We start from the raw sequence: 15,038 nt of genomic DNA, 5'->3' as shown, positions 1-15,038 counted from the left end.
CAGCAGTTTGTTCTTTCTCGTGCTGCTCTGTAGCATTTTAAGCTTATCCTGATAGAGGGACACGCTGAGTGAGAACAGGTAAGAAACAGAGTTGAAGCATCTGGTTTATCCACAATGAGTTTCTGCTAGGAAAATTGTCTTTACATAAAACAGCAAAATGAATGTAATTCCTGCGGTAAGGATACGTCAATATTCATATAAAAATGCCTTTTGAACAGCAGAGCTTATAGCTCATGGCTTGTGTCAGTATAAAATAGTGTCTGTAAGGGTTGTACAACTTGTAACAATGTGAAGTACCTTACTACTTTAGAGAGAAAAATATCATCAAACCTGTCTACTCTAAGCCTTCATCTCTGGATTTGGTCAAACATACATTAATGTTGAAGCAATTTAATTTCTTAGTACACAAACCACCCACAAGGACAGATAAGCATTAGCAGAGAGTTAGTTTAGAAATCTAACACATCCAGAAAATGTTATGCCTTGGGAGAAAAATTAACCTTCTGCCTTTCCAGCTTGTTTAAAATAACTGCGAAGCCATAAACAGGAAAGCCAAACAAGAGAAATGTGCCCAAGCTCCTCAAAAACATGATGTTGTAGATGGTAGAAGGCAAACGACAAAACAAGATTTCCTCTCCACCCACACTATTTAGCACAGATGCTCTAGAAATCCCACAAACACTGTTTTTTTCTGATCACATGTAGACGTTTCCTGACTTACCTTGTCTTTTTGCTGGTCTTGGGTTTTGGCGTGGTATTTTTTGCTTTCTTTTCCTTTGGCTCTTTTGGGGTCCTAGGGACTTTGGGCGTCTTGGGTTCCTTCTTTTCCTTGGGTTCTTTAGGATCCTTCGGTTCTTTTTTTGTCTTGGGCTTTTTCTTTTTCTTCTTCTCTTCTTGGGAGCAATCCACTGAGTTTCTGCTTAGATTCTGGCTGTCAAGTCCCCCAGGGAAGTCTTCCTTACCAAAACCTTTACTGGGACCTTCTGCAGCAATGTGATTGTTTTTCTTTTTCTTTTTCTTTTGCTGTGGCTGCGGCTCAATTGCTGGCAGATAATCATCGCTTTTCACAAGCTGGGTATTCGGTCCACTAACCTGAGTCATATCTGGCACTGGTTTCTCTAAAAAGGGTTCCGATGGAGAATGCTGGGAGAGACAAACAGAAATAGAATTGGAGATTTTCAACTTCGATTTCTACAGCTTTACTCTTTTGGAGCAAGGGGTTACAGACGGAGAAAATACTAAGCAGAAGTTTAACCCAGTAGCATGTTTGAAACATTGTACAGTAAAATAGTAAACCCCAAAGCTTTCTGCAGTTAAAACATGCAGAATGACCAGAAATTCTTGATATAGAAAGAGTAAAATCATTATAAAGTTTGTGTGTAAAGTGGAACCATAGGAAATATTTAGAGTCTTCAGCATTCAAATGCAAAAGGAAAGCAACTGTTATTTCAGATATCTCAAAATAGCAGAATTAATAACTTGTTACAAATTATTCAGTTGCATTGGAAGTTTGTTTCTAGACAGGCAAAGGAAAATACAGTATATTCACAGGCTGCATTTATAAAAAATTAAGGCAATCTGTATTGGTACAGCTGTGACAGGAGGTATTTTGAATCAGCACGTGAAGAATTAAGCCACTTTAAAATGTAATAGAATGCAACATTTTATGTGAAAGGATCCACAGCTCCCTACTTGTGATTGAAACAGGTTTGTTCCTGCTACATATTGGACAGAGAATTACCTTAAGTGTTTGTGAACCTGAAAAAATAGTCTATTTTGAAGTTTCTACAGTGTATCAAGATTACACCAGACTTACAAAGTACATGAAAACCTAGGTACAATTACACAAATGTCAAGTGCCTGGTCTAAACATATTGATTATATTTGCAACTTTTTTCTTCTTAATGGTGCTACTCTGCACAAATATCCATGAATCTGCAATGAAAAAAGGTCCAAGCTCTACCATGACTCTGAAGCATATTGAAGCTCTAACCTGCTTCTCCTCTCTGCCTGCCTGTGGCTATAAATGCAACATGACAGTGCTTTTCAAGAAGAAAAGTAATAGCATGACACTGTACTGCTGCCTTTCTTACAACCACAGATATGGTCAAACCATCACCCACACCCTCTCTCTCTGTTTCTTTTCCTTTTTTCTTCCCTAAAAATTAAGTTGGGATGATTCTAGGTAGAAGAGTTCTGCATTAGCCATGGTCATGAAGTCTAGCTGTTCAAGGTGTTTGATCCATTGAACTGGAGGGAAGAAATTTAGAATTAGATTTAGAGCAAATGAGAATTTTACTTCTAGGAATAGCATTACACACACTTAGGTACTGCTATTCACGTCTCCTTTTCTCTGCTTTTTATTCAAACTGCACTTACTTTGGAGTGGCAGGCATGCAAATGAGTGACTACAAACCTAAGGGGAACTGATGGGCATACGGAGACATACAATTTAGCCACCTAGATCTAAAAAAGCAGTGCACTTAAGATTTAGGAAATAAAATTCTTAATATCATTACATGAGAAAGTGAATGCATGTGTATTTTTCTAAATGTGTTAATACCGCTTTCTGAACATAAACAAACTGAACCAGTGCAGTCCTATTTTCTGCATTTCTTCACAGCAGCAAACCCCCCACTCTGCCTGAATAAACTCATGTACTCAGAAGCTACACAAACAACTGAAGAAGCAAGGTTTTCAAGAAAAAGACACTCTTTATTGCTCTTTGGGAGAAGCTGGAATGGTACAAACTAGAAATTACGGTTCATGGAAGAGACTCCAGGACAGGTCTACCTGGCTTAACCAAGAACTTCCAGGGTGACTTCTGCATGTTTCTGTCCTCCACCTGTTTATTAAGGTATTTTTTAGTGTAACAGGTCTTAGCTGTAGTGGAAATTCAGCTCTAATGCAAACCTGATGCACCCATTGCGTTAGCACCATATCAATCAGCTCCAACTCAAGGCAATCTCATGTTAAGCATCCTTAAGTATGAACCAAAACCTCTGCTAGAAATCTCTAGTCACCATAACACGTCTTCACTCTGGGAAGTTCACAAAGACTGTGGGTATCAGTACAGAAAACACCAATCCCAGGAAGTCAGTGGCACCAATGAGTTTATGCATTACATAGAAGTATTTTAAAATCTTCTCCTTGGTTTTGAATTCTGGTTGTCTCCTCAGATTTTTTCTGTGACACAGAACAAAGCTGTCTTCTCTGTACCTTGTACGATTACGTACTTATACTAACAATTTTAGGTAGGAGAAGACAGGAAATATTACAGAGGTCACCTGGAAGTACTTCTTATCCACAGATTTTCAGAGCAGTACTTCTAACCTACATTTCAGATAGTCAGTGTATTTCTGTATTTTCTGCTATTTCACATCTCATGCATCCCACATTTTTCAGAGACCCTGAGTGCAAGTTTCATCAATGCCTTCACTGCGCTGTCCACCCCAATACTCTCTTTAAAAGCTCTTCACTTGCTGTGCACACCGTAAGAAAACTAAGTTTTTCTTTTTATGATTTGTAAAATTTGTACTGAACAAGTACCTTGTGTTTGGCATGACAGTATTTGTTTGTTTGCCATATTAAGGAAACTTTTACAACTATCTAAAAACTTTTTGTAACAAATTATAACTGGTAGTTTATTTTAATTCCTCTTACACATGTGAAACAGCCGAGCCAGCAAACACTGAAACCCACAAATCCAGTAATGCCATGTAAATTTAATTCTATAAAATTTTCAAGGTTGCACCTTCAATTAGTGATACAAACCGTGCCACTGAAATCACTATGAAGTTTTATACATGCTGCACTATATCTCATTACCTTTTTAATCCAATTGAAAAAAAAAATAAAACCTTGTTTCCTTTCTAACACTTGTGGGGGGTTTTGGTCGGTCGGTTGGTTTAAAAATCTCAACAACTTCCAGGACAAGTCATAATGCAGACAGCTTTCCAAGTCTCCACAACAGCAATGTCAGCCCTTCATGATTTGACATTTGTAGTTTTAATGTGTGGACAGAAGCTAAAGCACTGAGAATGGCAGCAATCATTGTCACATTGTAGTACCCAGCCTCTGGAAGACGTCATCCTATGAAAATTCAGATTCTTACTACCTCAAAAAGCTTAGTCGAAAGATTCCTTCTCGTGCTCTGAAACAACTCAGACTATGTATTAGACTTAAACCTTATGCATGAACCAAGTATTCAAACAAAACTTACCTTTACCTACAGTACCAAGTTATGTGCATTACCAAGCATACATATTAAAATACTGTATTTTTGTTTCATAGCATTCACAGTCCCTGAAACATTAAGCTACAAAAGCCAACTGTGCCGCAGTTAGGCTCTAGTTATATTTCCTTCTACTTGAAAATACTTTTGCCACATGCCATTCCCATTACAGTTTGGCACATTCTGTACTTCACTTATATGTGATCTTTTAAATTGTAGCAGTCTTTCGAAGAAATGGGTCTGATTAACTTTATTTTTCTAGGAAGTCTGTGCCTACACTTTTGCAATATGCTAAAACAGTTTATCCCTAACTGACAACCCCACATTGCTCCCTAGTGTGAAGCTGTGTAGGAGCAGCACAAACCTAGTGAAAAGAGGAGATCGAAAGCAGCTTGAAAGATGCATTTTCTTACCCCAAACCAGTTGTCTGTACTTCTTAAGAAGGGAGAAAAGGAAGAATGGGCTTTCACTAGCAAATATTAGATTAAGCCTACCACAGGGAATTATTGCAAATAGTTCTACTTCTTTACATCGACAAAGGATTAACTCTAGTTACAGGGTCACAATTTCTAATGGAAGATCCCATTTTCCATTTATGAAATTAAAAAAAAAAAACTATATTACAGATTTTGACCAAAAGAGTGAAACATTTATCTGCATACTTCACAGAAATCACTTCTCCTGCTGCTTTTCATAATAACAAAGCTATAATTTAGTATGTTGGTACAGAATTCAATCTTCCAGGGAAAAGGAAACAGTGAAGATTAAACAAAAATAGGTATTCATCCTATTTGAAATTGCAGCAGAATTATTTTTGGTATTATCTGAAATAAGGTGAAGAAGGTGCTCAAAAATATTGGTGTGTTTACTAGACCCACATCTCTTTAAATCTTTTAGAGAAAAGCTGTTTTTGTAAACATTTAACAAAGAACAGATGGCCTGTTTTAATCATGCGAAAAAACCTGGAGCTCACATTAATACTCCTACCAGCGACTACTGGGGCTCGTCACCTCCCTAACCAGCTGCATGGTACAGTCTTCACTGATACCATTTCATTTTACAATGGGCATTTGCTCATCAATTCCCACTGCTTGACAGTTAATCAATGCTATTAACATGCAATATCACAATGCAAGACACTCCTAAAGATCGCAGCTTATTACAGCAAAACAGAGATTCTTCTGGAACTCTGAGGAGTTAAAATAATTTGCAGCTCAACAGGTTACCCAGGAGGAAAATATGCTTTTGCATTATCAGTAAAAGCCAACAAATGAAAACATTATTTGAGAAACTGTTTATGGAGTGTAAAAATCTCACCTTCCTGTAATTCAAACTCAAACTTCCAAACATGCTATCACCAAGATTTGAAAAATTAGAAGTGAGGCTGCCTGCGTTTCACAGCTGCTTCCATGTTTAGAGCCAAGATCATTCCTTGCAGCCCGAAGCACAGAAAGATATCTCAAACCAGGCCTGTTACATGAAGTGGCAAGATGGACAGCATGGAGGATTAATCCAGCCAGGGTTAGTGGCAGGGAGGGAGGTTAAGGAGGAGAATCTTTCTGTTGCTTCAACAAGGATTGAACCACAATCAACTGTACTTAAGCACTAAAAGTAGCTGAGTATTGCTTCCCTAGCAGAGCAGCAACTTGAGCCAATATTGAGCTTTAAGTAGAACGAAGGAAGAGCAGCAAAGTATGCAACATGACTCGCTAACTTCATGAAATTTAAACATCAGCACCAAACAAACAAAAAAGCTCCCTTTTACCAGGATTATTTTCATTTGCCCTTCCAGACCCCCTGGCCTTTTTCATATTTAAAAAAAAAGATCTACTGTAACCACACTTTATTTAAATTTTCTTGAAACAAGTTGTGTAACAGTAGAGCCAGTGCTCGGTCAGTTCCCACTGGCTCCAAAATACAGACCTCTCCAAGATATTTATACACATTAGGTAAATCATTACTGAATATTCTCATTTGCAGCAACTGCAGTCCTGTTACAGTATTACCTTCACTTGGAAAAGCTAAAACTGCGACCTGCAAACAAAGTTCTTTTAAAACAAAGACAGACTACAGCATGGTTTCTGGAAGCAGCTCTACCTACTGCCACAGAAATCGCAGGTTTTGAGTTTGTATCCTTCCCAACAGCACAGCCCACAAGGTGTTAGAAGCCATCACAGGTAGAAATGCCTCCATGATTCTTCCTTTCAAAGGTTAATTAGAGGATTCATCATCCCTCTGGATTATTCTGAACAAACTACTCATCTTGACTATCCTCCAAACAAATAATTTGGTAAGTTTCCACATCATGTCTCCATACATTGCTTTGTCCCTGCAATTCTCAACTTGTCTCATCAACACTTTCAGCATTAGGCCTGTCCCGGTGCTCCCTCTGTGTGAAGCAAGCTGCGGCTTTTCTAGAATAACATAAATCTTCTCAGACATTGCCCATCTGCAAAGCTCACATACCAAGTAAAAGCTCCAGAGTAAACAGGAACCAGCACCACCTCCGGAACGGCAACCAAATATGAGCACCTACATACAACAACAGTACAGCTGTACAGTATTTTTTCCTGTAGTAACTGAAGTCCAGAAACACCCTCAAAATTGCTCACACACATAATTCTTTCTGAAGTCTGTTTTACCAATCATTTCTTCTCCTTTATTGTGAATGATGATTCCTTCCCTCTTCTGTAGAACTGCTGTCTTAAAGATGGTATATGTCTTTACTTTATGAAAATAGTTACTAATTTAAAAATATTTTGGGCAATGTGACAACTGGTATCTCAGTATTTCAGAAACTCCTCTAAAAACATTGTAGTTCAAAAATGAGAACCTGCATTTATAAAACACGTGTTGTCAGCAATCTTCTCTGCAATAAACGGAATGGTATCACACCAGATGAAAATGAAAGAAGTCTGTTTTGCAAACAGACCCAACAGGAATCTGGTTACTTTTCTTTTGCCATACTTCTACAAAATACAGATTAAAATGTATGGAAAACAAAGCACAACTTCACAATTAAAAAATCAGTTTGCATGAAAAAAGTTCATGTTTTAATGAAGTGCTGCTGCAATATAATTTTATTTCTTACACAAGTCTTAGTATAGAACAGAATATTCTAAGACTATCCGAAATCTTCCTGCTCTGTGTCTGCTAATAAAAATCTGCATCTGCTTTAAAAATCAGGTGCAACTACTAAAAAGTTAAGACTTTCTGATCCAAAGTTTTCAGAAAAGCTCTGAATCAAAACTGCTGTAATTCTGATGCCAGCAGCATCCTAACAGTGCAATGGAAGTGATTAAAACCAATCTTAATGCCCTCAGCCAGTAATGCAGGAGTCTGATCATCGTGGATTCGGTGGAGCTGAAAATATCACCCAATTACTGTATGTGGAAGAGTAGAAACATGCTATACAAAATATAGAGTTCTTTAATTAAGTCTTGGCACAGCTACAGTACCAGTATTAGAATTATCTATTTTCTGGTCAGGTGCTCTGTGGAGTAACACAGATTACAAAATATGAATGATACTAATGTGGCTATCCAAAAAGCAAACATCCCATTGTATTTTACAGTAATCATATGTAGCAACACTGTGTCATGCTCACATAAAAGTGAGAGATATTACTAAGCCTGTGGAGTATCAGTCAGTGCAATAAGCACCAATGCTTTGTTCACAGCTCGAAAAACAACTAACTTGTCCTGCAAGAGAGCTCTCTAGTTGCTGTCCATTGATCAGAATTTAAGTGTTGGTCACACAACTGCCACCCCTATGATAATGAAGCATGTATGCTGCAAATTAACTTTCCACTAAGAAACTGCAACAGCTACCACGTGGATTGTTTGTAACTGCTGATGTAACTGTGATGGTCCACAAGACAAACATTTTATTAATGCTTTCTTGCTATGCATTACTTTGCAATATATACTGGCTTAGCAGCATAAGATTGCTCCTAATGCTAGCAGGGCAGGTCCTAAACATTACGCAACTGTAGCCAGACTCTCCAGCCTTCATCATCGCCATGTAGACTGGTTGAAGACTCACCATTCTGGCAAGTCTTAACTAGCTCTGGCTGTAGGGACACAACGGGCGGGACAATTAGACTGGCAAAAGCCGTACTGCTCATGTTGACAGCTTGTCTAGCTGAAGCTTGCCTTCCCTGACCACAGAAATGAGGCTTCCTTTAGCTGTATGCTCAGTTATCAAGCGCTAGACATGCCAGAAACATGCCAACATGAGTTTCACCACAGAAGTTCTGCAGAATTTATGCTATGCAGTCTATACCACAGCTGGGAAAATGACAGGCAGAGCAGCAAGAGTCTTACTCTAAAGTGGCCCACTAACATCTTTTTCTGAACACCTTCCTTCTGCCAAGTAGAACCTGTATTTAAAATTTGGATAGTTTCTTTGTGAAGTTATGCCCAAACACAGCTATCAAGACAATCTAGTGCTTACTGGAGAATTCCTTGGATTATAGAATATCCAAGGTTTACCACTCTGGTCTCTTCCAACCCCTCTAAAACAAGGTGGTGGCTGCACATCTCCAGGCAAGATAAGAAAGTCACACAGTAAAGTAAGAACGTGTCAGGATGAAACAGTTTCCAGACGACCTAGTACAATACTTCAACTTGTCCCGGAAAGGGAGAATAAAGGAGGAAACACCTTCACATATTCAACCACAGCAGTAATACTGAAACTGCTATTATTAAATACATAAGCATTATAAAGACTAACTTATCATTTTAGCATATATACAGGGTGAGCTGTTGCTCTTGGGCTTGCCTCTACATTCCCCACAACCCTTCAGCACCACCATGAAAGTGAAGCAGTTCCTCTGGTTAAAGCATTAACATCTTCCCCCTCTTGGGCACATTTCACCAGCCACACTTTGAAATCAAGGTCCTGAGGGAAGAGGAGGAAGTGTTCAAATAAATAGAGACCTATCCTCTCTGAAGGGTAACCCCTTCCTACATCACACTGCCCGCCATAACTACAGGTTATGATGCTCTGATACCAACTATGATTTCTACTTAACGCCCTGTACCCTACCCAGAAAAAGAAAACCCAACAAAACAGTCGTGACTGACTTGGTGTATTAAGCGTTTACAGCCTGCCCACAGTAACTGAAGTGATAATATATCCCCTAGATTTTGTTTTTCTACAGAAGTCACTCAACCATTTTAAGAGGGACTTTAATTAGCTCACATCTACTTCTATCAATACTTTGCTCTAGCGTTATCAAATCTAAATCACAGTGACACAGAGTGAACAGCACCAGGTTTATAACTAAGGAGAAAATCAAAGACCAGCATACATGTTGCAAATGCTGCTTCTTCTGACTGCAGACAACTGAAGAAGTTCCATGTATGCTTTCGCTGCTGCAAGCAGCAGTAACAGCAAAAACATTATATGCTGCAACAGCGAAAAGTGTTTCTATTCTGGTACTTTTTAACTCTACCCCTTTTAGCCCCCAAACGAGTTAACAAGAAAACTTATTTAGCAGCCTATATATGTAAAAAATACACGTGAAAGGTAGTAAGAAATACCTGTATCTTACATGTTTATGTAAGAGACACATACCATTAAAGAACATAAAAATATAAGGTGTGTATGTAAATTCAGAAGTGATCTCTTTTTTGATTTGCAAAAATCTCTAATAAAATACACTTTATCTGAATTCAGATAAAGTACACTTTATCTTCTCATGTTTTACATCAAAGAAAGTGCATTTTAACCTAAGGAACAAAGAACAACAACAGAGAAAAGCAGCATGTTTGCTTTAGGGGTTTTTTTTGCTAGATAAAACTGAAGATCATCAGGCCAGGAAATTTTTTATTCCTCCTGCCCACTCTGCAGCACCTAAGGATCAAGTGAATACAAGCTTCAGAAATACCACCCATCTGACGGACACCCTGTGAACCCTAGTCTGTTGCTTGTAAGGACAATATGAAATGCTTTTCAACAATGAATCAAAAGGACCAAACTGCAATAAAGACTGTAGGGAAGTACACTTGGAGCAGGTATGAGTACAGATGGGAGCAGTGTGGATATAAGTGTGTATTGCCCTAGTCTATTTACCTGGCACCACTATGTGTGTATATATTTTTTACATCAAGCCTGTGCCCGAAAGTCCTCAAACTCAGCTTTATACACTTCATGCCCATGCCTGTGTGCCACACTTACGTACCTGCACCATCGGGTCCTTTCTGCTGGGCTTGGTTATCTTTCAGCCTCTCCCTACCAGTGTCAGGAAGCCTTAGAAAGACACTAATCATAGTCAGTTCTTTCAGCCTTCTCATGGTAAGCCATATTCCACATTACACACACCTGCCCTGGGGCAGCCTCTCGCCCCTCTTCTAAGGTTTTCAACAGGTCTAGCACACCTGTGTGGAAAGCCAGCTCTCAGGAAACAGGCTGGAGATTCAACTGCCCACCAAGCCCTCTTGTAGAAATGAATGAGGGCAGTATCTGAAGGGCTCTACTTCATACATACAAAAACCAATAAGATACAGTGAACACCATCAAAATACTTTCAAACGTATTTTTAGGCAATTACATACGCTGTAATACGCATATGCTGTTTGTTCCAAAACATTAGGAAGACTTTTGGTAAGACCTTAGCACCTTCCTAACCCCTTCCTTATTTACCTAGGAAAACAAGAGCTCACCATTTTTGTTTCAAAAGTTTCCCCCATCACATTCTAGACTTGCTAAGCGTGCATGTTTAGGAAGTCTGTACATATCAAAAATATATCAATTGGTTAATGACAGACATTAAACATCAGATCATGAGGCTGCTTAATAGAGGATGCAATTCATAGAGAACTTGTACTAAGAACTTTATCACTTCTATCTGCAAGCCCTCATAAAAAAGAGCAAGTTTTACCCAAAGGTATAAATATATACCATGGTCTAATAGCTCAAGAAAAGGGCCTTAGAGGTTTAAGATTTCAACAGATGCAACAAAGGACTTGAAACTCTGAATTTTTATTCCTGTCTCTACACAGGAGGTCCCACTGAAGTCCCACAATGCCATCTGTAAGTATTTCTATTAAATAATCAAACATCCTGAATTCTTCCATGGATTCCAGGATATCTTGTATACCAATTGAAGAAAAATGACCTTAAAGCACTAAAAGAAGCACTACCAGCACAGATATTGCACTTTGGTTTCAGTTTGCAGCTGACAAACTTTTAGTTCACCAGTATTTTTATGACTTGTAACCGGCCCCACTAGACAAATAATACAATACTCTTTCTTGCCTTGCCATCCCCCCGCCTCTCTCTGCAATGTGCAGTTGCACTGTATCCACAATCAAAAGATGAAAACTTTTTGATTCATTACTTAAGTTGGAACTTTTGTTTTTTTTTTTTTTTTAAACTACAACTTGTAATCAAGCCTTTTTTGGCTACAAATTTTAAAAATCACACAGAAGTCACTGATCCCATGAACTTCTAGTACTGTAAAATATATAAGGCACCACCAAGGGAATGAAAGCTAAACCAGTCTAAACCAACTTTGACTATTATTATGTTAATCTTTTAAGTTTGCTGACTTATTCTGATTAAAAGGACCTCCTCTCAGAATTTTCCCCAAAAGGCCATGTTTGGTCGATGTTTTCTGATATCATGATATACATATCATCCTGTCTTTACTGTTTACTCCAAATCTCAAAAGTGTTTTCCTTGCTGTTGTTACAGTCTCACAGCCCAGATGAGCACACTTAGTACTAGAAGATTCACAACTTAATATTATTTAAAAGTTAACATTTTGATATTCTAAACGCCATTTCTTTAGTCACAAAGAAGCTCCACACTGCAAGAGAAAAAGGAACTCTGAAATCCCACTACCACTTATTTCTATTAGCTGTCCCTAATAAATTGGAGTGACTTTTCTAACACATTTTTGTCCAACATTAATCTGGTTTTGTCCAGCAGAAATTTAAAAGCTTTCTTCAGACATTGACCAAGCGAGTCACACTGCAAGAGAAATAGTAAATATGCAATGTTGGCTTGGACAAAGAATTACAGTTTACCATAACCCTAAGAAAAATTACTATAACATCTTTTTTTTTTTAATGGCAATCTAAATTTTCAAGTAATTCAAATAGTCAAAAACAAAGAAGAAATGTTGTTAGTGTCACTTATGAAACAAATTTTACTTCCTAGTACTTAACTTGTTACAACAGTATCTCTAACATACATGCTGACTCCTCCCTAGTTACTTCCAGAATTGCTGCCTCATTTAGCACATAGAACGGTTAAGACTTCTAGATTAAATGAGGTCTGACTAAGATATTATCCCTGAAGAGAAGACTCATGTTACCTTGAAAACAGTACAGAAAAGGGATGACTGCAAGGAGATGGTCTGTAATGGAAGCAGTGAACATCAGGCAAGATAATTTCTTGTCTTTTTTTTCTACCAGCCTCACCTCACTGCAGTGTTTTCATTTTTTTTTCCAGAAGGGGTTTAGTTTGTTTTTGTCTTGTTTGTTTTTTTCCCCCTTTTGAATTACGTATTAATTTCTTCCCAACATGGACTTCCAGCAAAGGACTTGTTGAGAGGTGCGCAACTGCAACTGCAGGAGAGTACCTACTTGGGTAACTGCTGGCTTTGGCATTAGGGCAATACAGCTCTGTGCAGCACATGCTAAAAAGCCCCAAATCCTGTACCTGTAACTCTGGCCTAAGGCAACTCCTCCTGCTGTCATGGTTTCCTCATACGTACAATGGAGAATATGCATTGTAGGAGACTTTAGAAGATGAATGAATTAGTGGTTGTTGATGTTTTCCTGTGTTATGATCAAAATTACCACAAAAAAAAAAAAAATAGCTCATTTAGCTATTTATTCTTTACCAAAATATGAAGAGAGACAGTGTCTGTAAAAGAGTCAATCTGCTTCATGAGATTCAGTGATATTCAAGATTGGGTTTACTGGATAATATACAGTAAATAAATTATCAGGCCATACCTCAAGTAACAAAGCCAAATGAAACAGCTGTTTCTATCACAGTTGATCTTGTGCAGGTAGAAGAAGGGAACAATAAAAAATATGCCTACATACACAGATTACATCCTATTTCATAGGCACAAGAAACATACAGCAACAGTCCTATTTCACATCTTTCTGAACTTCCACTTTGCAGCTTGCTATCATTCTGTAAACACAATCATATAAAATGTGTACTAAATTACATAGTTTAGTAATTTCTATAACTTACATTGTTGTTTCTTGATACTTAAAGTTGAAAGCACAGCACTGCACCAGCTACTAAGGAGAAATAACTCTTACAGCTGATGCCAGGACAAACTGACAAGGTACATAGAAACATAACCAAAGATGACTTGCCACCTGTAGATACAAACAAGTTAGATTCTGCAGATGATAATGAACAATAAGAGTTTTCTGAGTGTCCTCATCACATCCCTCTTTCAGAGGCACTGATGCTTAAAAGCTCTAAGGTGTCAGATTAAGTATGTGAGGAGACAGCAAAAGTAAAACTAAATGCTACTTTTTTTTCTTACATATACATGTATTTACAAATGTAGATGTACGTATCTGAACATTTAACTCTGTGTTCTTTAAATTTCCTCTGCTGATGTCTGTCCCTCTTCCCAAACTACAGCTGTTTCCACGTCTCCTTTCCTATATATATATATATTTATATATAAATATATAAACTGCAAACCCAAACCCAACCTACCACAGAAATAAATCATCACCTAAATCATGCAGTTTCTTCCCTAGTTACATACTCAATAATTAATTTTTTACATCTTGTCATGTAGAAGATACCCAGTCCTCATATTAAACATGTTCTCCAAAGATAAAATGAAATACACTGGGAAGCTAGGATTTTCTTTTCCCTCTCCTGCCTCTAAATAGAAAAGGACAACAATCTGAAAACATGACTTGTGCAATGGCTTTCCTTACATTTTGGTTTAGATACACTCCTAAACAGTTATGGAAAAGCTTTAATTCTAGAAAAGTCTCTCTGATTAATCAGCCTTTAAATACCTAATGTTGATCAAGTCATGGAAATCAGAGGGCAAAAGGTACAATAAATCCTCAGCAGTGATGCATTTTACAACAACGATACTTATTTTATGAGAGAAAAACTACTAAAGATTTAATGGTGCCAATTAAAGAAGCCAAGAGTTTGCATGGCTCAATGGCTGAGTCATAGACCTTTTCTCTCTAATAGGTTCCATTATAGCCCTGAGCTCAAGCTGTGGGAAGAGGATTGCAGATGAGTAAGAGGAATTAGTGTTTTTACATGCTATCACAAAGTAGGTGTCCTTTAAGCATTACACTGCTGCAACTCTGGCAGCAGTAGAGCAGCTTGTGCTTACTCAGAATCCTAGTTTTAAATGGGATGTTCAGAAGTTCATAGACATCTTACAACTTCAAAATGCTGTCAAAGGAATTAAGCCCTCACAAATTTAACTAGTATTTCATACAGATTTCCAAACCTGAAATATTTCAGTACTTGTCGTTTTTGTCTGAAGTTATTACCCATTATTTTTGGTATTTATTTATGTTTACATAAAACAAGGTAAGCCTGTAGCTGAAGACTAGTTTGTACTTAAAGAATGTCTACAAACAACTGGTGTGATGTACAACGAAAAGAAAACGTTGGAAGTGCCTCTCAAGATGGCTCCCAGCAAAGCCAGGGCAGTATTTGTTCCATAGTATAATAGTGTACAAAATTCTGATCATCAACAACCATTAGACCTCAGACAAAGGTACAGATTATCTTGAAGGAGAAGTCTAAAGGGAATTTAACTTACTTTAGATAGATT

The 15,038-nt window shown here is 37.8% G+C and overlaps 1 protein-coding gene across 7 annotated transcripts in view; it reads right to left on the bottom strand.

Moving 5' to 3' along the window:
* CHD7 (chromodomain helicase DNA binding protein 7) overlaps window positions 1-15,038 on the bottom strand; it is a 131,784-nt gene that overhangs the window by 57,722 nt on the left and 59,024 nt on the right. For all 7 annotated transcript variants that reach the window (XM_065668337.1, XM_065668338.1, XM_065668336.1 and 4 more), the window contains one exon: window positions 722-1,143. In XM_065668337.1, the coding sequence (XP_065524409.1) occupies window positions 722-1,143 (422 nt within the window). The remainder of the gene's footprint in view (window positions 1-721; window positions 1,144-15,038) is intronic.

The sequence above is a fragment of the Lathamus discolor genome, chromosome 2 (genome assembly GCF_037157495.1).
Source record: "Lathamus discolor isolate bLatDis1 chromosome 2, bLatDis1.hap1, whole genome shotgun sequence".
Taxonomy (NCBI): Eukaryota; Metazoa; Chordata; class Aves; order Psittaciformes; family Psittacidae; genus Lathamus; species Lathamus discolor.
Note: the sequence above shows the minus strand (reverse complement) of the source record. Positions and strands in the feature narration are given on the sequence as shown.